The following is a 23,434-nucleotide window of genomic DNA, read 5'->3' on the forward strand; positions in this document are numbered from 1 at the left end:
TGGGGTCACCCAGCCCTGCCGAGGGTTCGAGACCTCCTCCCCCCAGAAATCGGGACTATGGCTATGTACACCTCACCCCCTCCCTCTCGTCTCCCCCCGCATCGGAAGGAAAGGGGCGGGTGAGATCTCGAAGGTATTAAAGCTAAACAAATAAACCCAAAAAGAAAAAGAAAAAATAATCCTTAGTGCTGCTGTGGTTCAGTAAATGGAAACTTCTTTTTACTCAGCTTCCTCCCCCCCCCCCCCCTCCCAGGCCGAGCTACCTAGCCCAGCAAGTCTCCCGGCTAATGCAAATGACCCAGCAGCCCTCCCTCCCTCCTCTCTTCGGGGGCACGGACGGGTGGTGCTGCCAGACCAGCGGCGGCAGCCTCCGCAGCCAGCCGCAGCGGGAGCGGGTAGCTGCCACAGCCACAGCCACCGCCTCCTCCTCCTCGTTCTTCCTTCATCTGCTCCCTTCTCCTCCTCTTCCTCCTCCCCCCTCCATCTCCCATTCCGCCTTCTTCCTCTCCCATTCCTCCCCCTCCCTTTCCCCCTCTTCCCCCCTCCCTCTCCCCCTCCCTTTCCTCCTCCCTCATCTCCTCCCTCTCCTTCATTCTTCCCCTCCCTCCCTTCTTCTCTTCTCTTCTTCTCCCTCCCTCCTCCCCGCGGCGTGTTCAGCCTCTCAGCTCGGCTCGGCTCGGCTCCCCTCCCCTTGTGGCTGGCCCAGGCAGGCAGGAGGCAGGAGGCAGGAGGCAGGCGGCAGGCGGCTGGCGGCGGGCGGGCGTCAGGCAGGGAAGGGAGGGAGTGCGCGAGCCCGGGTGAAAGGTGTCGGCCGGGAAGGAAGGGAAGTTAGGAGTAGCAAGAAGGTCGTTGGCTGCTCGGGGCGCCTCTTCCCTCCCCCCCACCCCAACCCCCCACCCCCTTTTTCTCCAGCAGCATCATGGCGGAGCCCGGCGACTCTCCGGTACACGTCCAGCCCCAGCAAGCGGCCCCGGTGGCTACGGCGACAGCCGCGGCCACGGCAGCCCCGGTTCCGGCAGCGGCGGCGGCGGCTGCCGGGGCGGCCTCGGCGGCCCAGGCCGTGGGTTGGCCCATCTGCAGGGACGCGTATGAGCTGCAGGAGGTGATCGGTCAGTGCTGCTACCGGGCTCACCCGATCCCGGGGCCGGGAGGGAGGCTGGCTGGATGGGTGGGGTGAGTGCCGGAGAGGGAAGGGATGCATGCATGCTTGCACGCCCGAGGACCGTGAGGACCGGGAGGAGGGGACTGCGGGGAGCCGACTTTCGCGGCCTACCGGCTTTTCCCTCCCGCATCCCCTGGGAGCCTCTTGGTGCAGAAGGCCGGTCTGTGGGAGCGCTTGAGCGCGGCGGATGTGACTCGCACTGCAGACGAGCCGCAGAGTGCAAACTTTTATCTCCCGAGTCCGTGGCGGCCGGGGAGGAGTGAAGAGGGGACTGGCTTCCTCCTCTTCCTCCGAGTCCCTTAGGAAAGCGAGAAGCCCCTTCCAGATGTTCGAGGTGGAGTACGGGGGGGGGGGGTCGCATGCATACAGCTGTTTCTGCAGCTGCTCCTTTTTGGCTCCCCTCCCCTCGCGTACGCTTTGGGGACTCGTAACTCTTGTGGCTGTCTGCCCTCCCCTCCCTCCTTTTAACCTTACTGTGTGACAGAGCTTGGGTTTATCTCTGGGGTCTGGGGCACAGTGAGGAGGGGACTGGGAGAAAGGAACCCTGACTCGGAGGTTTGATGGTATTTACGGTCGTTGGGGCGGTGGGTGGTGGGATTGGGTGGGGTGAGGTGGAGAAGATGCTTATTCTCTGAATAAGACGCCGGCCGGCTCGCTCTGTCTCTGTCTCTGTCAGTCTCTGTCTCTATTTGTTTCTCTATCTCTGTCTATCTCTGTCTCTGTCTCTCATCCGCGTTTCCTGCTGCCTCTGCTAAGCGCGTCTGCCCGTGCCGGGCATTGCGCCTTCCTCAGGATGGGGGCGCGGCGCCCGTGCCCTTGCGCTCCGATGCTGCTGCCCTCGCTTCTGGTCCAGCGCTGGGCTGCTGGGTTGCGAGCAGTGAAACCTTAGTCCACCCGGTGGCCTGCGGTCGCCTCCCGGCCTCCGGGGGATGGGGGTGGGGGTGTCTCCTAGTCGGCTCGCCTACTCCGCTGTAGCTTGCATTTTTAAACCTGAGAAAGTTCTTCACTGAGACTGGATGTGATCTCTCTCGGGTCATTAACGTGAAGGGCTGGGTTAGTTTCTGCTCGGGCTGGTGGTATTCATCCTTGAGTAGGGCTGGTTCGCTGACCGTCGGAAACCCAGCAAGGGAAACCTCCAAGGTGGCCCGAGGTGCGCCCCTCCCCCTGCTTTCCCCACCCAGGGTTGTGGCCGCATTCCCGTCAGTGGGCTTGAGAGTATTTAAACAGGGGATGGAGCAGTGTTTGAGAACTTTTCTAATCACATTTTTGTGCCCCTTACTTTTGTCGAATATCCCTTTTCTTTTACAGGTTTGTCCCAACTTTGGGAACTTTACCATCTTCTATGTAAATGCACAGTGTTTAGGGTTTGAGGAAGTGGGCACCTTGTCGAGCCCGGGGAGAGGAGGGAGGGAGTACTTGCTTACCCGCATCTTGTGCAGTAGCCAGACACCAATGTTTCTGGGGGTACAGAGTCTGAGGGGGGAGGTGCTTCCGGTGTGCAAACTCCACCAGTGCGGGCCTACAACTTCTCGTCCCGAGAGGCGGAATGTCTCCAGTGTTGTTTTTTTTTTTCAAAGGCGTGATTAAAACCCAGGTCTTAGTCTTAAGAGAATTCTTTATTCATTCTACCATACAGTGCTTCTGTCCGCTTCTTTATATTAATGTCCTCTTCTCCTTCCATAAATGGTGGGCACGAGAAAGGAAGCGGCAGAAATGATTCCAAACATTTGAAACTCGAGAGAAGTCTTTGAACTCTCATGCTTGTTAGACGTTTGGAACAGATACTTGCTAAGGAGTCATCTCTCTCTAGTTGGTAGTATTATTCATTTTAGTATAAATACTACTAATACTATTGTTTGGAAGTCCAGAAGTTTGGACATTTTTTAGTTGGGTCCTATTGTTTTTTATTGTGTTAGTGAGGTGATATTCCTTTTCTGAAATACTTTGTACAAAATAAGAAATTGATAGTATTAAGCTTATTTCATTAGGATTAATTTACAGCCCATATATTTTAAAAATGAATACTTATTTGAATTGATTTTTTTGTGAATCATTATAAAAATTTTTGCCCTTTCTATCAAAATAATAAAATGGTTGTTTCTTTTTGTAATAATGTTATTGATTAGTTGATTAATGAAAAATTACCCCATTTTCTTGAGAAAGTTTAGGACAGAAGCTTGTTTAAAATCTTGGCCTGACTGCACAACCTCTCTCATTGCCCTATTTTATTAATGTTGCAGATTTTTTGATTCTTTTTAATTGAGTGTACTTGATGAAAGGACAAACTATAAGGTGGCAGCTATGTCATTGCAAATTAGATAGGTGGATTTAGATTTTGCAGGGGAGTAATTAATATTTATAGGGTATCAGTGTAAACTCATTTCTACCAAGCTTAAAGAATGTTTTTTTAAGCTAATCATTGCACGTTAAAGTTAGACAGTGAACCTTTTTCAATGGGAATTCTAGTTTTAAAGTCTTTTTGCTCTGGAACCAACATACAGCAGGTGTCATATGATATCACTCTCCAACAGTATAAACTGTGACCAGCAGGAGGCCCAGAAAAGCCTATTTGGATAGGAGAGACAAGTAATTGTGTTTTAACTTTTCAGTGTGCCACAGAATACTTTTTTCTCTTGTTCCTTCTCTGCAGAGGTTTGAATTTCAGGCTTAGAAGACAATTGTTTTAAACAACTCAAATTAAGTGGTGGTTTGCTTTTTTTTTTTTTTTTTAACCCTATGTTAGTCTGAAAATAAACTTTTATCCTTTTGGTTGTTGAAAATCAGTGAGAAAATGGTTCTATCAATTTAGAAGTTATTGCAGGCTAAAACTACCTGAAATAAATAAAGGGATTAACGCCGGGGAGAGGCTAAAAATCTATCATTTCTTTAGTTATCAGTATCTTAATCATAGCATATTTTAAATATTTTTTTAACGAGGCATTTCTAATACAATTATATGTAGGTGAAGGAAATTTCCATTTCTTTCATACTCTTCCTTTACCTTCATTTGTTTTCATAAACATTAAAAAAAAAGCTGCTTTTATAAAACAATTAGTCTTTATTATAATTTAATCAGCTTTAATTTGAAAAACAAAGAATAATAAGGAATCACAATCTTTGAGTAATACCTGTGTGCCTCCTATTGGCATCCTATGAATCCTGTCTCTTTACAATTGGTCTCTTATATTCCGGATTTTCAGTAAAATAAATGCTTATTGAATTGAGTGACAAATCACAGGAATGTCATTTCCTGAAATAGAATATTAGAGTATTGCTCCTTGCATTGCATTGTCACTTTTATCTTCATTGCTTCCACATATTTTCTTGAGTTAGGTCTTCAGGTTTGCCTTTCTGCTTGCATGTTTTCTTTCCCCCTATTTTATCTTCTAGTTTAAATCTACTTATAGTATTTATCAGTCTTTCTAACTGAATTTTTATCTTAACTTTTTTTAATCTAATTTTTTTTAAGCCAGGAAAAATATATACTTAAAAAAAATTTCACAAGTGTAGTAGATATTACAATGGAGAAAAGCCTTTGGTTAATGGGAAAATTAAACCACAGATATTCTTTTCCTACTTTCTCCATTTGATTTATGCACTGATTTGCCTCTTAGCTTTTATTTGTTTTCCCCTGTGGCTATTTTCTATTACTGTTAAATTTTTGATAGTATTTGAAATAGGAACTAGACTGTACTCTGGAATTTGGCCTAATCTTGTTTATTTGTTGGATAATGCTATACAAAGGTTTAGAATTGTAGAACCTCAGTGTTGGAAGATGTTTCAAAGGATATCAGACATGTCCACCACTTTCATTGCCGATACTTGTCTCCTTTAATGCAACCCAAGATTGCATTAGCTTTTTTTTTTTTTTTTTTTTTTGGATTGCCCTTTGTACATGCTCATTGATTGATTGCTTTCCCTATCACATTGTTAATATTTTGAGCCTGTAGTCCACAAAACTCCCTAAATCTTTACCAGATCAGCTGTCACTTAGCCACCTCTTCCCTACTATATACTTGTGAAGGTGTTGAGTCTCTTCCTCTATAAAAAGAGGTATTGGATAAATAACTTTTGAGGACCTTTCTCCCTCAAATTCTATGATACTTTGAAAATGTATAAATTTTTATTTCCTTTGAATACATAACTTATCCAAAATTCTTTTCATGTTCTTTTTTACTGACTTATGTTGAAGGAAACCATATTTATTTGAAGGAACATTTGTACCACTATATTTTAATACAAATTTAGCTTTGGTTTTGTTTTCACTTATAAAAGTTATTTTGAGAAACCTTTAAATCTGAGCTTTTAGGTAAATAGGTCCAGGGACTTGGATTGGAGGCCCTTGATCTTTTCAGTGAGATCAAGACTATTTCATAACAATATCATTTTAATTTCTAGTAAAGTAAATATTGAAGCATAACTCACTCATATAAACTTGCTTTAAAAGCTCTTTGGCCGGTCCTTAGTAATTTTTATGAGTATAAAATATTTGGGGTCCTGAGACCAAAAAGTTTGATAATCACTGCTTTAACTAAAGCAGTGTTGGCACTTCTTTTTCAATACTTGTCCTAGTTTAGTATGAAGATGCTTTTTAAAAGTTGTTACTCTTATTATTGATAATGACATAATAGTAAGAGCTAACATTTTTATAATGCTTTAAAGTTGGTAAAGCGCTTTACACCTATTATGCAATTTGATTTTCACAGCAACCCAGTGAGGTAAATGCTATTAGACTTATTTTTATAATGTGTCAAGGTCTTTTGGAGCTACTTGATTGGCAGTCTTCAAATAGGAAAGGGTTTGGGTTCTCTCTGCAATGTTCCTCACAGCAGTGATTCCTTGTGTGATATAGTGCAATAAACTAAGGTCCTGAGAGTTTTAAGTGAATTGTCCAAAGAAATAAGTGGAAAATCTGGAACTTGAACCTGCATGTCACCCCCTCCCCCCCACATTTCCTTTCTGTTGCATTTGTTTGGAGAGAGCCTTGAAGTTTTAAGCAGGTTAACTAGAAATCTTAATTTTGTATTTTGGTTCTGACACTTTGTGAATCCTGTTCTCTAAGTGAGTGTATATACTTGGAATATTCTCATAGGATTATTGTTAAGAAAGCTCTTTGTAAGCTTTAATGTGCTGTAAAAAATGTTGTGGCACTGTCATAATGTCCAGAGAGTATTATCAGAGGCTTGCTTCTAGTTGGAAAAAAAAAAAAATCATTACCAGAGAGACTACCCATCAGACAGTGATTTTTTTTTTTTTTTTTTCAGCCTTGACAATTCACAAAAGCCATCCATCAAATAGAGCCAGAAAGGGTTTCCTATCAGGAAAAAGTGAAGTGAGGAGAGAGATTGCTGCTATAGTTTCCTTCTCTTCTCTGCTAGCATCAGAGTGGAAAGTCAGGGAACCTAGGAAATGGCTCAGTGCTGCCCTTCATAGAATGTAAATTCTGGGCAGATAACTCAACTTCAGTTAGCCTCAGTTTCCTTCTCTGTAATAGAATAATATATGCAAATTTATTTGCAGATCTTGAAAAACTACATAAATATTAGTAATTATACTTTTTACTGCAGAACTGGATGACAATTGAGAAAAATCATATGAGCTCTAAGAAACCTTTAGAGACCATCTAGTCCAAATTCCACATTTTATAAATGAAGAAACCAAGGCCCTGAGAGTTTTAAGTGAATTGTCCAAAGAAGTAAGTGGCAAACCTGGAATTTGAACCCACATCCTACCCCTCCCCCCCCTTTTGTTGCATTTGCTTGGAAAGATCCATGAAGTGTTAGGCAGTTTGGCCTGTTGCTTGCATTATTACTTGCCTGTTCCACAAATTTTGCAGAGGGTGCTGTAGAGAGGAGTGAACATCCTTCTAAAAAAAGGATGCAGCCAGCCGTCTGCCGGGACTGCAGTTTTCTTCTACCTCTGAGTTCACTCTGTGCAGGTTGCCATGTTGGCAGGAGGAACAGCTAACTGTTAGAGAACTAGGAGGGAGGCCAGGGAAATTTGCTTTTAGGCAAAGTCATCATGCAGACCAGAAGGGCCTTTTTCCCTTGAAGGGGGAAACATTGCTTGACTTAAAAAAAAAATTTCCCTCCTGGGGTTTTGCAGACCTGTATTGTTAATGATCATGCTTATTTAGGGCTTTTTAGCCAATCAGCTCAAAGAGCTTTGCAGAAATTAGCTCATTAATCCCCACACAGCAAGGGTAAGCAATTCTAGTGATTTCTGCCTTCCTGCTCCTTTAGGTAGGTGATCGGAGGTGGGGCTTGAAGAATTTTTTTTCTCTTAAATGAGGATATTGGAGTGATTGACTTTGAGGTCTTCTCCAGCTCCAATATTCAGTGTCATATGAATCCATGAAGGGAGTTTTCTGAAGTCAAAGCAAGCAGAGGTACAGTTAAAAAAGGATGAAGCACATACTTCTAGGGATTTTTTTCTTTGAATCTCTGTAGTCAAGATCAGAACATCCTGTTTTCTCCTCTGCCTTAATTTTTTCTTTACTAGCTACTTTACAAGTTTTTTTTTTTTTTTTTTTTTTTTTTTTTTTTTTTTTTTTTTTTTTTTTGTGGGGGGGAAGGGGGAAGTGAGGGTAGGATTGTGGAAGTCTAGGTGGTTGGAAGGGCTAGGACTATGTTAATTAATCCTGGGCTTTTTTTTTCTTTCTCCTAAACACACTTCTTGAGCTATATTTAGAAGTCAGAATAGGAGAGAAATTGGGATATAGGAAGAATAAAAAACAGAATTTGTGGGAAAGTGGGTTTCAGAAGTGGCTTTGGTGGTAGGAATTCTTGGTTAAAAATATAAAGTATTGAGGAAAATATTGGCTTGCAGTTTGCTCTACCACAGATTTGGCTCTCTTTTTAGTCATCAAAAATCATAGCTGTTTAATTTCCCTATAGTATCTGCTGTGGGAGAATACTGGTTTTCCTCTTCTGGAAAGAGACATTTTCACATCATTAAATGACTTGATTTAGTCTATTTCAGTTCTCAGATAGTTATGTTTAAGGCATAGTATTATGACAGTTTTTAATGAAAATGATTTTCAGGATTTCTCTTTAAAAATATGATCTTTGTTATTGGGGAGGGGTGGGACAGTTAAGTCTTCATTATACTTTGTTAGAGAAGTATCATAGGCTTTGTATAATTGTGGAACTTTGAAAAATTGGAAGTCTGTGAAAGTGTAGAGCAGCTAGGTTTTTATTTCTAGATTTGATTGACTTATTTTCTTAGACAATATGGAGCCATTTAAAATTTTTGAGCAAGGAAATGACATTCTCATCAAGCATTGTTACTTGTGTTGTAGATGCCATTTTGATATAGAAAATGAAAATCACAGAGCATTTGTGAGGCTTCAACGGTAACAAGGTGGGGAACTTTGATATTATTAGGAAAATGGGTGTTAGAAAAAAAAAGATGGGCTGGTCAGATTGTGAGGGTAAGGTTTGACAAATGGATGATACCCTGAGTGATCTCATGGTGTCTTCAATGTTAGACAATAGTAAGGAAGGCTTCCAGCACTTTGTGTTGACTTCTGGAAAGCTATGAACAAGAACTATACGAGATTGGCAGACTTGGCTGAGCTTTAGTTTCTAATACTGAGGGGAATATCTAAATTAAAATGATCATGGGTCTATCAAAGATGTAGTGGAACTCTACAAACAAAAAAATAAAAATAGCCCCTACTCTCCAAGGAACTTCCATTGTTTTCTTCTAGAGGACCTTACATCTTTTGGAATCAGAGTTGTACACCAAAAATATTTATCTAGCAGTACTGTTTAGTTTAGATTGGAGAAGGAAAAGAGCAGTGGAAGAGAGAGGAGATGAGAAGAGATTCATCTATGGTATGGTCTTTGGGCTTGAAAAAGAGATTTGTAATGTATTGGAGAGCTGTAGCTGGAATTCATTTTCAGGTGGTGAGTTTTACTAGATGGCTAGGAAGGTTCCTGCCAAGTCTGCAGTTCTTTGATTAAGTTCCAATTTAGTATCTAGTAGCTTAGGTGAGGATACTGGAATATATTACAAGTTTTTTCTCCCTAGCCAGCTGCTGAGTTGAGATTATACTAAAACCTATTATTTCAGGAAGATTTTTGATCATTAAAAAATTAATAGAAATAAAATCTTAAAAGTTTTCTTCATATTATGGGGTTATATAAACCATAATTTGGGATGCTTGATTTTCAGATGAAGGCTTGGAAGCCTCTGGTAGGTGTTAAATCTTTGATACTTCTAAATAGAAGAGAACAGTAAATGAAAAAATGGATAGAGAAGTGTGGCCTTTGAGTCAGAAAGACAAGTTCTCTCTCTTATTCATCCTATGTGACCCTCTTAGATTAATAAAATTTGCAGAATTGTTGCCAATTATCATTGGTAGAAAAGATTTCCTCTTCAGGACTCCTTATTTTAATAAAATCAGAGAGCTGACCAAAAAACCTCAAGCAAACCAAAAGAAAACTACCTTTTTTTTTTTTTTTTTTTTTTTTTGCCAAGTAATGCCTAGTGGAAAAGATTTTGCACCCTAAGGACTACGTTTCCATCTGCTGTGCAGCCAAAGTTTGTCTCCTTTAATTAGAATTCGAGACCCTTGAGAGCAGTGATCGTCTTGCTTTTCTGTTTTGTGTCTAGTGCTTAGCACAATGCTTGAACTATAGTTCTTAATCTTTTTTCATTTCATCCGTTAGTCATTTTTAATATATTTTTTCCAGATGAAAATTAATATTTATGGCCATTATGTGACCAATCTTTTGGTCTTTGGAAAAAGACTATTGGGGTTAAGTAATATATTAATATTAAAAATAATTTCTCTGAAAAATTAAGATGACAGATTTGGTATTGATGATGCCATATAAGTGTGAAAACTTTATTGAAATTATTTTGGAAGCTAAGGCCATTGGAGTATTCTATTATCTTGTAGGATTCTTAGTTGAGGTTGAGATATTTGAAGAAGAAAGAATATTCCTGAGTTGTTTCTAAAAGGTTGATATTAAAGTCAGTGATGGAGGAACATTCTGGTTGTTTTCTCTATTATAAGACCAAAACTTGAAAAGGGTGATTAGCACAGTAAGGGAGAGGTGGCTGCCCTAACTTGGATTCTGGATGTTTCTTGTTGACTTGTACTGAGGATCTTTGGCCCTTGTTGCTTGAGTAATTTCTTTGAATTATAATTGGTTTAAATTCTATCCTTTTTTCATAAAATCTGGGGAAACTGAACCCTGAGAGACAATTTACTATGCTCAAATAAATGCTAATGTAGAATTTTAGAATATAAAGAGTGCTTTAGAGGTCTTTGCTAAATCATCTTTAGATTTTAAACTTCTTGGGGACCAGAACTGTCCTACTTCTTTTTGTGTCCTCTGAGCTTAGAACAATTTGTTGTTGTTTGTCAGCTAATTGATTATTTGAAAGATTATTTAGGCCCCTTTAAGTCCTGGGAAGCTGTGCTTTGTCCCTAAAATCATGCTACTAGTCCCAGAATTAAGACTAAAACACAAATCTCTTGATTCCTAGCCTTGTGTTCTTTCTGTTTTGCCAAACTTTCTTTCTATCAGTGGAAAGGAAGAGCAGTAAAGCTAGCAGGTGGGATATGGTCCACTGACCTCAATGAATTTTATAATTACTGTTTTAGTAGAATCAATGTGTGTGTCTGCTTGGGGATAACAATTCCCATACAGGTGTAATAATAACACTATTTATATAGCATTTTTCTCAAGAAATATTAACAATATTTTGAATTTTTTTTTTAACCTTTTGCAGTAACCATTTGGAGAAAGTTGCCATCGACAAGAATTGACTTTCTCTACTCAGTACAATTGAGTGGGAAAATGAAATATGAGTAGTAGATTTCTCTTCCGGCCACCTCAGCAGACTGCACAGCTGGCCATTTGCCAGGACCAAGGCCTATGTGCTTAGGTATTTTTAAGTTTGTTCACAAAACCATCTTTACCTCTCACCTTTATCAGCTCAACCCTCCCACAATAGTACTTAAATTATGTCACTTAGAGCAGAGGTGTCAATCACACAGCCTGAAGGCCCACTACACTCCTGAATGTCAGTTCCAGATGAAAAAAAAAATTGGGATGAATCATTTAGAAAAATAAAGACACTAGAACATAGATAATATTAACAGGGGCTTTCTAAGTCAATATGTAGCCAGCCAGAGATCCCTATGTTGGGTTTCATGCTTTGAGTTTGACACCAGTAAGTTATAACACTATATGCTACATCTGCTGTTACTAATACATGGGAATAAGTGCTCTTTCTTTTGTCAACACAACTAGTAAGTGTCAAAGGGGAGCTGAACCCAGGAATTTCTGACTTTTTTCAGGGGCTTCATCCACTTCATCTTGATGCTTTTCAAAATTATCACTGTGATCCAAATTATGTAAAACTAATTTTCTTGGGAACAGTCCTGAAATCTTGAAGACTATGGATTTTATGATAAATCTGAATGAAAACAAGGCTGTCCTTAAAGAATTTCTTAAATAGTTATAGATTTTGTCTTATGATTAATTAATATTGTTGTTTCCAAGTGCTGTAACATTGCCTTTCTAATGGGTTACTTAGAATAGCTAGTTTTAATTCTTTTCCCCTAATGTATTTGAGAGTTGATCTTGATGCTGATTTTAGGATTATAGAAGTCTCTGTAGGTAGGTAGAAACAACATAAAAATGTTGCTTTCAGTGTGGTCTGCATTGGGAATCGAGTCAATTCAGATTTTAAGAGGAACACTGAATCCCTATGTGTTCTGAAAATGGACACTGTTGATGACATGAGGAAATCGTTTTGAAGTGTGAGGTTTTTTTGTTTGTTTGTTTGTTTGTTTGTTAAATCCCCCTGGTTGAGCTCTTACATCTCTCTGGAAATTTTAAAAAAAATTTTGTTTTGGTAAATGCTTGTGATTTCCATGAAGAACATAACACTATGCTCTCCTTCCACATTCCCAAACAAAAATCAATAGTTATGTCCTAAAAACTTAGGAAAACATTGCCTTTTCTTGAAAGGATCATGGCAAGCCCTACAGGGACTGATAAGGCTTACAAAATGTAAGGACTCACTGTCCCTGTGGTAGGAAAAACTCAGAGTTCTGGGATCTTTGCTCCATAGGAAATGGATATCCTGGGGGATCAGAGTCATTTCAATTTTTATCCCATCCTTTAATCCTGACAGGGCTGGCTTGGTAACATTTTTAGTGGGGGAAAAATCATGAAAAAAACAGTTGCTTTTCTAGGGAAGGTTTTCATTATACTGTCAGAGGCAGTCATAGCAGTGTTTGAAATTTCTGAAAGATTAGACTTTAATTCTTGCCCTTTCCTATAGTCACTGCTTCAAAGCAGAGATAGAAATGTATATATACATATATATATGAACATATAAATATATATATGAATATATAAATATATGTATATTACACACACACACACACACACACACACATATATATATATATATATATATATATATATATATATATATATATATATATATATATATATATATATATATATATATATATATATATATATATATATATATATAAAAATGTAATTTTTATTATTAACTCCCTTTGGGGAGTGAGTTGACAGTTGCAGCTTTTCAGGATTTGGGATGAAAGATTATAGAATCTTTGTGGCATGAAATTTGGGGGCAGTAAGATAATTCAGAGAGGACAAAGACTATATAGGAGGAAGCTGGTAGGGAGAGCTGGAACCAGAAATCAGAAGGAATGGCATTGAACTCAGCCTTTTGAGAAAGGATACATTTAAAAGATGCAAAAGCCCCTGGGCCATTGGACCCCAAACCAGTTATGTGTGGGCTTATTTAAAGTGTAGCTCTATTTGTTTATATTTAGAGGACTTGATAAAAAGGCACTTTTGAGGGCTATATGTTCTCCAACTCTTTAAGTAACAAAATTTGGTCTTTTTGGTCATTAAAAATTGTGAATTATATATGGATTACAGAATTAATTGCTGAAGGGGGCCTCGAGCATCTAGTTCAACTTTACCTATTTCCTCTCCTGATTGTTCAAAGAAGGAATATGAGAATCCAGAATTTTAGGTTTGTAAAAGACCTCAAAAGTGATGCTATCATCCAACTCATATTATCATTGAGAATCTCTTTTACAATGCAAAAAGAGACTGACTGTGGGGGGTTATGAGTTGTTTAGTTATTTCAGTTGTGCCTGATTCTTTGTGCTCCCATTTGGGGTATTCTTGGCAAAGATAATGGAGTAGTTTGCCATTTCCTTTTTCCAGTTCATTTTACAGATGAGGAAACTGAGGCTTGAGTGACTTGTTCAGGGTCACACAACCAGTAAGTGGATTTGAACTTAGATCTTCCTGACTCCAGGCCTGAGACTCTTTTGAGTTACTCATCTAATTGCCTGGGTTAATTAAGATCTTACTTTTAATGTTTATTATCTGTGTATGAAGTTAGGAACCTCCCTGGGTCTACAGTTCTTATCAATGAAATGAGGAGGTTGTATTAGATGGCCTTTCCAGTCTCTGCCAGACTAGAGTCAATAGTGCTATGAGCTCACTATCTCTAGTCCATTATATTTTTTGAAACATCTTGTTATTAGGTTAGATGGAACAGTCATATTCTGTAGGAGAATCTCCCATAGATCCTGTTGAACACAGATGAATTTTTCTTATATATGATAATCCTTTGAGGATTGTTTATAGACTTGAAGGATTTGGGTTCTTATTGGAGCCTGGTACAAATGACAGTCCCTTTGGTTTAGTAGATGGTTTTTGATAGTTTCTGTGACCCAACATTTCATGACTTTGACCAATCTGGTAATGAGTCTGCATCTTAGCAGGGTTAGTCCTTGCATGACACTCTGTCCTCACTGTTGTGTGCTCAGAACCTTTGAAACCCGGTTGGCCACCCAGAATTCACTTACACTCCTAGAGAATGCTAAGGATCAAATTTAAGGGATTCTTGTAGAAATTTATATAGAGAGAGGAAAAATGAAAATGGCTGCTCTACAAGAAGAAAGTTTTGGTGGAGGAGCTAGTGTACAGAGGGAGAGATTAAATTAATTTTGTTTGGGGTCATTCAGGAACAGTCTGTACTCTTTTCTCTGTGTTCTTAGTATGAATGGTGGTGTTCCAGGGAAGGCAGCTATGTGATCCTCCCCTCCACACCCTCTCCTTGCCTCCCCCATTGGCTGTTTTATATTTTTGAAGTCCTAATTGTAATGCCTGACCTTAAACCAGTGTCATTATTGGGGGGAAAAAAGTTATAATGCTTTAACTTTTTTAATTATTCAGGAGTTTGGGAGAGATATAGAAGAGGACAAATAAAGAGTGAAATACATTTTCCTCTTGGTACAATCAACCAACCAACACAACTGGTGTTTATTAAGCACTTACTTTTTTCCAGGTACTTGGATAACATGTGACTCCCTCCCCCCCAAAAGGCAAAAATTATCTACTTCTAACTGGTTTATTTTTTAAAGAAGGAGACAAGGATAAGTGAATAGCTGAAAGATAAATTAGCTTTGGGAGAAAGGCTCAAGCATCTGGGGATTGAGTTGGGAGGGGTCCCTCAAAGACTTCCTGGAGGAAGTGGCCTCTGACCCTCAGATACTAAGAGGGAGAGGGCAGGGGCAAGGCCAAATGAAGAGGGCCTGAGATGGGAGATTGACCACTGGGGAGAAGATGGGGGAAATGGCTTCCTGCTGCTACAGAGGCCCTTGTCGGATATGGTGGCTGGCAGTTGGTTTTGTGTGACTTTGCGTGACACAGGAAAAGTGTATGCAAGGGCATGTGTGTTTGTGTGTGAGAAAAAAGAGAGAATCTGGTGTTTAAAAAAAAGGCATTACTGAAACAGGATAGAGGGATGTTTTGAATCATCTCTTTTAAGTTCTGTGATTTCTTTATTAAGATTTAATTTTTTTCTATTGTTTAAAGATGTAAATAAACTTTTTCAGGGGCAGCTAGGTAGTGGTACAGCAGATAGAGTGCAGGATCTGGAGTTTAAATTTTACTTCAGATACTTGCAAGTTACTTAACCCTGTTTGCCTCAATTACCTCAGCTGTAAAATGAGCTGGAGAAGGAAATGGCAAACCACTCCAGTATGTTTGCCAGGAGGAGCTCCAAATGGGGTCACAAAGATACAGGTACAACTGAAATGACTGAACACCACCACCTTATCACCTTTGTCAGAGCTACATAGAAATCAGGTGGTGGTAGAAGCATTAAACATTTAGTTTTGTCTTTTATTGAGTAATGAGAAATGGAATGTTTTCTACTTGTTGGAACCTCAATTTTTGTTTTTTGAAAAACTTACAGGTAAGAAGATAGAAAATTCAGCTACTATAAATTTTTTTTTTAAATTAGTGTTTCTCAAATTCTTAGGTTAATTTTCAAGGCCCCTTGAAAATAGCTAGTTAAGTGTGATATAGGTAGTGTATGTATTTGACTAAACAATTGTGTTAATTATTTAGCAGGATGGTTGATTTTCACATGATAAAGGTGACAGTGTTGTGAATTAATATTTTCCAGCTAATTGTTTTTATGACATTAAAAAGGTAATTATAAAAAGGGAAATTATTTTCATGTATAGTAGAACAAAAGCTTAATAATATATCTTTGAACTCCATAGAAGAGAAGAGTTTATGATGCCAGTGACAGACACTTTATGAACTATGATTATAAAAGTGTTTTTTGTTGAACAAATAATACCAAAGCTTCCATGTCAAGTGAGCCCTCCCAAGTCTTTGAGAAGTCACTTTGGAAAAGGACCTTTCCATGAAGAATGCTTTTGGTTAAAACATTTCTGAGCTCCATTTTTGGAGTTACCCTTACAACTTATTGCATAGTTTTGAATTTCCCCAGTGGTGGCAAATATTTGACTGTTGGTGGTGGCAGGATTTGGAAATAGGCAAAAATCATTTGAGGGTAATGAGTAAATCCTAATTTATTGTTTTTGTTTTAATATATGTATATACCCAATACATTTGACTATTATTATTATTATTAGGTAGTAATGCACCTATCAATTCCATAAAGTTTTGTCTTATAAAAGGAACAAGTGATTTTCTTGTGTAGACTATGAATTGGATTTTAATTCAGTCCCCTTCCTCCTACCCTTTTAACTCTCCTCAGCAAAAGGTCAAACAGTATTGAGCAGTATAAATGAAATTGCTGTATTACCTCTCAAGATATTAACTATGTAGATGGAGAATAAATCAGTGTGTTTGTTAGGGAGAAAAAAAATCAAACTCTAGGTATATGCAATAGTTGTTAGATTAGAACCATAAGCAGGCTGTTTATTATTTGATTGTGAAGATGATAATTCTGTATTATGATATACATTTGAAACTCAAAACTTTTTAAAAAATAAATGAGATGAGAAGAGATTGTCAGTTTCAATGCCTTAATAACATGTCTAGAACTGAAATGACCATTTTTCTTCCCAACTGTCACATTTTTCAAATTCTCTTTGTCAATAGGATGACTCCTCTTCCTGTCAACTGTATTCGTGGTCACCTTTGATGCCTTCTCCCTTTTCCCAAACATCTAACCAGTTGTCATGTTCTTTCACAAGTGCCAGTATTATCCAGGGCCTCCTCATTATCTCATTCCTGATTGGTACAGAAGCTTCTTTGCTGCTCTCCCAGTGCCCTAGTGCTACTGCCAAATTAGCCTTCCTCATGTGTAGGTCTGGTCATGCTAACCCATTTAAAACCTTCTGTGGCTCCCTATTACCTGCTAAATAAAATCCAAATAAATGGCTTAGTATTTTCAAGGGTTTCCAGTTTCTTAGCTTTTATTTTGTGAAATATGGTGCCCAGAACTGAACAGAATTATTCAGACCCGGCCAGAATACAGAGGGATTGTCACTTCTATTTTTGGAAGCTACGCCTCTGTACAGTCTAGGTCCTACTAGCTTTCTTGGCTATCACACTGTTAGCACATATAGAGCATCCAGTTCATCAAAAGCCTCAGATATTTTTTAGCTGAGCTGTTCTAATCATATTTCCCCAACTTGTATTCATGAAACTTATTGTTTGATTGCTTTTTGTGCTACAAAATAGGTGTTCATTTTTATCAAATGAACTTCTGTGTTACAAGAACAATAGCCAAAACCAAAATAAAAAGAAAAGTGACTGGGAAAAATCTATCTTTAAAGGTCTGACATCCAAATTTTCTAAAGAAATGATGCAAACTTACATACTCTGTTTCCAGTGGATAAGTAAACAACAACAAAAATAAGCTAGATGAAGACGTATTTGGCACCTCTTGTGTTACCAGGGTGAGAGGGGCTAGAGGGGCTGACTTCAAAGTCAGGAAAAGCTGGGCTCAGATTCTGCCTCTTGCCCCACTGGCTCTGTGACTTTCAATAAATCACTTAATCTCTCAGTATCCCAGACAGTTCACTTAAGACTTTAAGATGCAGATAAAGTGCTGATCCCCATTGGTAGATGATGTTTTCTCATTAGGATACCAATGAGATCATTCTTCTTATCTCCTCCCAAAAGAAGCCTGGTTCTGGGAGTGTAGTAACTAAAATAAAACTCACATTAAGAATGTTTTTTATTTTACTGGGGAATTCTAGTATGTACAAAAATAAGTAAACGCAAAGTAGTTTCTGGAAAGTGGGATAAGATTATAAAAAGCCAGATGTATTTCAGGTTTGGGCAACATTTTGTGAATGGGCAGCTATGGGGCACAGGGGATAGTGTTGGGTCTGGAGTCAGGGAAACCTGAGTTCAAATTCTATGTCAGGAATGTAATAGCTGTGTGACCCTGGGCAAGTCATTTAATCATTTTCCACATCTGTAAAATGAGCTGAAGAAGGAAATGGAAAATGATTCCAGTATCTTTGCCAAGAAAGCCCCAAATGGGATCAGGAAGTCAGACGTGATTAAAAATGACTTAACAGCAACATGGTGTGTGTGCCAAAGTGGGAGATTGTGTGTAGGGTTTGGTTAGGTTATAGGTGTTGTTCAGTCCTCCAGCTATGTCAGACTCTTCGTGACCTGGTAGACCATGGGGCTTTCTTGGTGGTTTGCTGTTTCTTCTTCAGTGTATTAAGACTAATAGGTGAAGGAGCTTGTCTAGGGTCACATGGCTAGTAAATGTGTGGAGCGTATTTGAACTCCTGTCTCCAGACTCTCCAGGTCCAGCACTCTATCCCCTGAGCCAGCTAACTGTTTCTTGGATTGTAGGTTAGTAATGTGAAATAAGGCTACAACTTTGCTGGAATCAGTCTGTGGAGGATCTTAATTTCCAGGCAGAGGACTCTGGTCCCTCCTAGAGGTAACTGGGAGCTACACAAGGATTTTGGGTAGGAATATGAGATGTGGTCAGATCTAATTCTTGGGAACATTGTTTGCATACGTTATCTTTTATAGTGTATGGGTTAAAAAGGGGAGAGAGTGAAAGAGGAAGGAAGTCGATTAAAAGGCTGTTTGAGTAATTCAGAATCTAAGCTAGTTTGGTGGCCATGCGAGTACAGGGAATAGAATTGATGAAGAAATGTTGATTAAATAGAATTGAAAGTAATGAGATATTTTACAAAGAGTAAAATCAAATTGTAAATACTTGTTAGAAAAACTAAAAAAAAAAAAATGTGAATTAAAGTAGCCTTATACTAACTCATTAAATTTGAAAAAAATAATCAAAAGGGGCAAAATTTTTAATGATGGCTTTGGGGAAATAGGTGTTTTATTACATGATTGGAGGAGTTATAAATTGGTGCAATCTTTTTGTAGATCAGTATATAAACTCCGTATCCTTTGATCTAACTCTAATTTCAATAAATATACCCTAAAGTTTTAATAAGAAAAATTATCTCTCTGAAAACATTCATAGCTACCTTACTTGTTTTTAAATTCACTTTTATTTAATTTTTACCTCCTTTCTACTTACACCTCCCTTTTGCTCCCAGTTGAGAAAACAAGATAATCAAAACCTGTTATAAACATGTATCATCAAATAGCACAAATTCCCACATTGCCTATGTTAAAAAAAAAAAAAAAGACAAAACAACAAAGTATGCCTCAGTCTACACTAGAGTTCATCATGAACATATTTTACCATTAAATCCTCTGGAATAGTAGTTAATCATTGTTTATAAAATTATTATATAAATTTTTCTTCTGCCCATTTCACTTTGTGTCAGTGCATGTAAGTCTTCCCAGGTTTCTCAGAAACCATCCCCTTCACCATTTCTCATTTTAGTATCTTCATTTTTAATATGAAATACTGGATCAAAGATCTCTGTCGCAGGAAGGGACCATAGAAGTTATCTAGGTCATTTTGCAGAGAAAGAAACTGTGATTCAGGAAAGTTCAGGAAAGTTGTGACTCAAAGCCCAATATGATAGTCTCAGAGGTGTGTTTTGGACCCTTAGGTCCTGTGACTTTCAGATCCAGCTCTCTTTTCATTCACTTTATACTGTGCTGAAGAGATGATGGACTTTCAGTGGAATAAATACATAAATACATTACTAAATACATTTTATTATGCCACCAAAATCTCACATGAAGAGTGTAGATATAGACCAATTTCCCAACACTTACATGGATCTTAATAAACTTGATTGTGAAAGAGCTCAGCAAGGCACATAAGTTGTTAGTTGTAACTTACTACATCATAGTAAGTAATAAACTGGCTGTTGGTGTCAGAAGATGGGCTTTCAGATACCTGACACTTCCTCTGTGACATTAGGCAATTCTAACCTCTATGGGCCTTAGTTTTTACATCTGCATCATGAAAGGATTGAACTACATGACTTTTGAGGTCCTTTTAAGTTTCCATCCATGATCTTAAGAATTATGTGATGTAGGTGTTGAATTTTAAAATTTGTTTATTTTTTCCAAAGACCCTACTCTGATGCCTTTTTTTTTTTTTGCAATGGAACACTAACCCTGGCATATCTTTCCAAGCTGAAAGACTTTGAGGATGCCCCTGGGGATGAACTGTCTCGGTACTATTTGAAGGCAAGTTGAACTGAATTTGGGAAGACTGACCACCAGAAGTGTGGTCGACAAGGTTCTGATTTTTTTTTCACTTGCAATAATACATGAAATTATCTGTGAAGATATGGAGGTTAACAGTGAAAGTATAGACCTTTAAAAAGTTTTATATTAAAATTAATATTTTAGTAGTATTTATTTTAAGATAGTATTGGCTTTAATGAAGAGATAAAAATGTTTTGTAATAATCAAAACATGAGTCTTGGTCCAAGAGTGTATGTGGAAATACTAATCAATCAATCAATAAATAGATAAATAAATAAATATTCTGTCCCAATGAAGAGGTATTCTCCCTTTCCTCAAGGATACCATTCATTTCCTCCTTGTTTGCATTATTCATTTTTTAGATTACTTTTCCCCCCTAAAAAAGACAAAGTCACCCTCATTCTGAGTTCTCAAATCCTTGCGTTCTGAATTGAAGTATTAGTATACTTTTTATTTTGGCATAAGTCTTTTAAAAACACTGTGTAGAATAGATTTACCTCTTTGTCAGAATAATGGGAGCAGGGGCTATCTCTTTCCATATTATGTTCCAAAAATCTCCTGGAACCTGGAGCCACTGGAAGAAGTCATTTTCCCATGTCAGTACATAAAGCAATTTGTAGATAATTCAGTTTTATCTCTATCTTCTGCATGGATCTGATGGGAGGAATTTCTGACTCCAAGTGTGTGGAGTGCAGCTGGTAGTTTTGTGTTTCAGAGGTGAAGGAAGGAATGTTAAAAATTCCCTGTGGAATATTTCTGGAGGCTGCTTTGTATTCTTGGGAGGGGTCAATTTCAAGGTATCTTTTTTCCTGATCTCCTCCCTTCTTCTAAAGATTTCTCCGCCCCCAGTAGTGATTTTCTGGATAGATATTTGGTGGAGATATTGAATGGCTGTTGAGTTCTGAACTTGGGCTGCCCCAGGCCCTCTGAGATTGCTCAGTTGTAGATGTGCTCTCTGCCTTTTTAAAAAATGAGAGTGCTTACTTGTTGGATTCAGATAGTTGAAATGAAATCTGATTTCAGACGCACCCCTTTCAAACTCTGCTTGACTCTCATTTGGGGGGAATTTGGGTTTGGTAAGAAAGACACAGGCATATTTGCTTTTAGGAAAGATAACTAAAGAAGCTTTGTTTATTTTGGAATGCTTATTCTTACAGACTTTAGCTCTGTATTTTAATCCTGTATTAATAGACATTTTAGAGATCAGCAACATTAAGCACCTGTTTTATTAAAGAATTGGAAGTGGTTTTAGTATGGAAAAATTCCCTTAAATCTCTCTTCTAAGCTTTCCTTTGGGTAACCTGGTTTTGACTGATAAAGGCATGTTAATCTCTATTTGATTGCTTTAGTGGAGGCAGAAAATTCACATTGCCCATAGTAACAGAGTGGATTTGTAAGTAATCTTATTTTTATGGACTAACAGAGTGACTTTAAGTTTTATAAAATTGGATATTCAGTTTAGGAATTAATTGAAAAAAAAAATAAACAAAAAAACCATTTAATTTACTTTTTCTGTTTTCTTTGTTCCCTACTTTATTATGTCACTTTGGGGGATGCAATTACCCATTTTATCCTCTCTTTACTTCTTTACCAAGAAAAACTGAAATTATTGAGGTACAAGTTTGCAAATGGAGATTTTGGGGGTAGGCTGAGACGATCCTATTCATTATAACTCCTAGGGTAGGGATCCCTAGCAATTTACAATGCACTTTGCTTTGAATTTTTGAAATGGACTTGTCTTGCATTGTCTAAATGTGGTCTATGGCATGTATTTATTTATTTTTTAAAAGAATTTACATAACATTTTATATGTTTGTAAAACAAATTCATAATCCTTACAGGGTTGCATGCCAACCCTGTATTGTACCTACAATTACCCACATTTTACAGATGAGGAACCTGACATTGAGAGAAGTTAAATGACTTACTCATGCTCACACAGCTAATAAGTAATGGAGGGAAGATTGACCCTGGGATATTTTTAATCCAAGTCCAGCCCACTTCTCATTGTACCATACTACCTCTATAAAATTCTCCAGTGGTTGGGGGCTTCTTTGTATTTCCTTAGTAGCTAGGCCAATGCCTTGCACAAAACAGAATATTTTCTTTTCAGTCCTATCTCACTGCCACATTTCTAGAACACACTTCGTCTTACACATTCATTTCAAGATGTATGGCATGTTTTTAAATGAAAATGAATTAAAATCAATTGTTAAGGGTTTTGGAAACCAGATAAAACTCAACAATCCAATTAGGAAAGGGAGAATAGAATGTTAGAGTTGAGAATCAGCAGGATCTGGGTTTGATTCTTGCCTCCTAACACATTTAATCTGATATGTGTCCATGGACAAGTCACTATATTTCTCTTCAGACTGAGTTTTCTCAGCTGTTAAATAGGTGTGATAGTACTTGGGCTTGAGTGAAATACTTACCTACCTAGAGCTTAAGTAAAATAAGTAGCACAGTAGAACTGTTATTATTTTCTCATCATTAAATCTTTGGATGGATGACTTAAATCTCCAAGACCAGTTAAGAGATGAGTGGTACTTAAATTTCTTTTAGTCTTTTTTTTTTTCCTTTGCTTACCTTTAGAGTTACTTTTTTGCTTTGTTATTTTAGCTTGTAGTTTTGTACCTTTATTATTAAATACAATATGTTTCCTTTGTTGTGAAATGTAACAAAACATTCAAAGACTGAGATATTGGGCACACACCTAAAAAGATAAAAAGAAGTGGACAGAGGAAGCATAAGTTTTCTTTTTTAGCTCAGTCATTTTGATAAAAGGAGAGCATAAAATGCACTTTAAAACAGCTATTTTAGTTGGTACCAACTAAAAACTACAGCTATAACATAGAAAGATGCTTCAGTCTGTAAAAAATCATAGAAACACAAAATTACTTCCTTTTTCACTCTACATATGAAATAAACTTCCAGATGCAAAATCCATTGGAGAATCAATGAATTAAGAGAGATTTAACGTTAGTGGGATCCATAAAAGGAAACTTCTCAAATGAGAAGCTTCCATTTTCTGGGTGAAGATATTATCTTTCCACCACATAATTTCCTTAGTTTCTTTTGGGTGCAAGAGTATATACTTTATTTTTGTAGAAAATATCATTTTATATCTGTTCAAATCATGAAATTGACCAGCTACATTTTGCCTAATTTTTTATTTAACAAAGACTCCATGTAAATAGAGGCTACATTTTGTGGGGTCAATTAAGTGGGCTATATCTTTATAACTTGATCTTATGTACTGACTTAATAAGATGTTGACATTAAAATATAAATGTCCAAGCCCCTT

The 23,434-nt window shown here is 38.1% G+C and overlaps 1 protein-coding gene across 4 annotated transcripts in view; it reads left to right on the forward strand.

The window, feature by feature from the left end:
- Window positions 1–356: 356 nt before the first annotated feature.
- The window catches only part of STK39 (serine/threonine kinase 39), a 302,226-nt gene continuing 279,148 nt past the window's right edge, over window positions 357–23,434 (forward strand). For 2 of the 4 annotated variants that reach the window (XM_074303200.1, XM_074303204.1), the window contains exon 1: window positions 357–1,109. In XM_074303200.1, the coding sequence (XP_074159301.1) occupies window positions 920–1,109 (190 nt within the window). In that variant the 5' untranslated portion in view covers window positions 357–919. Of the gene's footprint in view, window positions 1,110–1,262; window positions 1,497–10,630; window positions 11,066–23,434 lie in introns of those variants that run through there. The other 2 variants (XM_074303202.1, XM_074303201.1) reach the window with 2 other exon arrangements.

Source organism: Sminthopsis crassicaudata, chromosome 3, assembly GCF_048593235.1.
Source record: "Sminthopsis crassicaudata isolate SCR6 chromosome 3, ASM4859323v1, whole genome shotgun sequence".
In the NCBI taxonomy this organism is placed as follows: domain Eukaryota; kingdom Metazoa; phylum Chordata; class Mammalia; order Dasyuromorphia; family Dasyuridae; genus Sminthopsis; species Sminthopsis crassicaudata.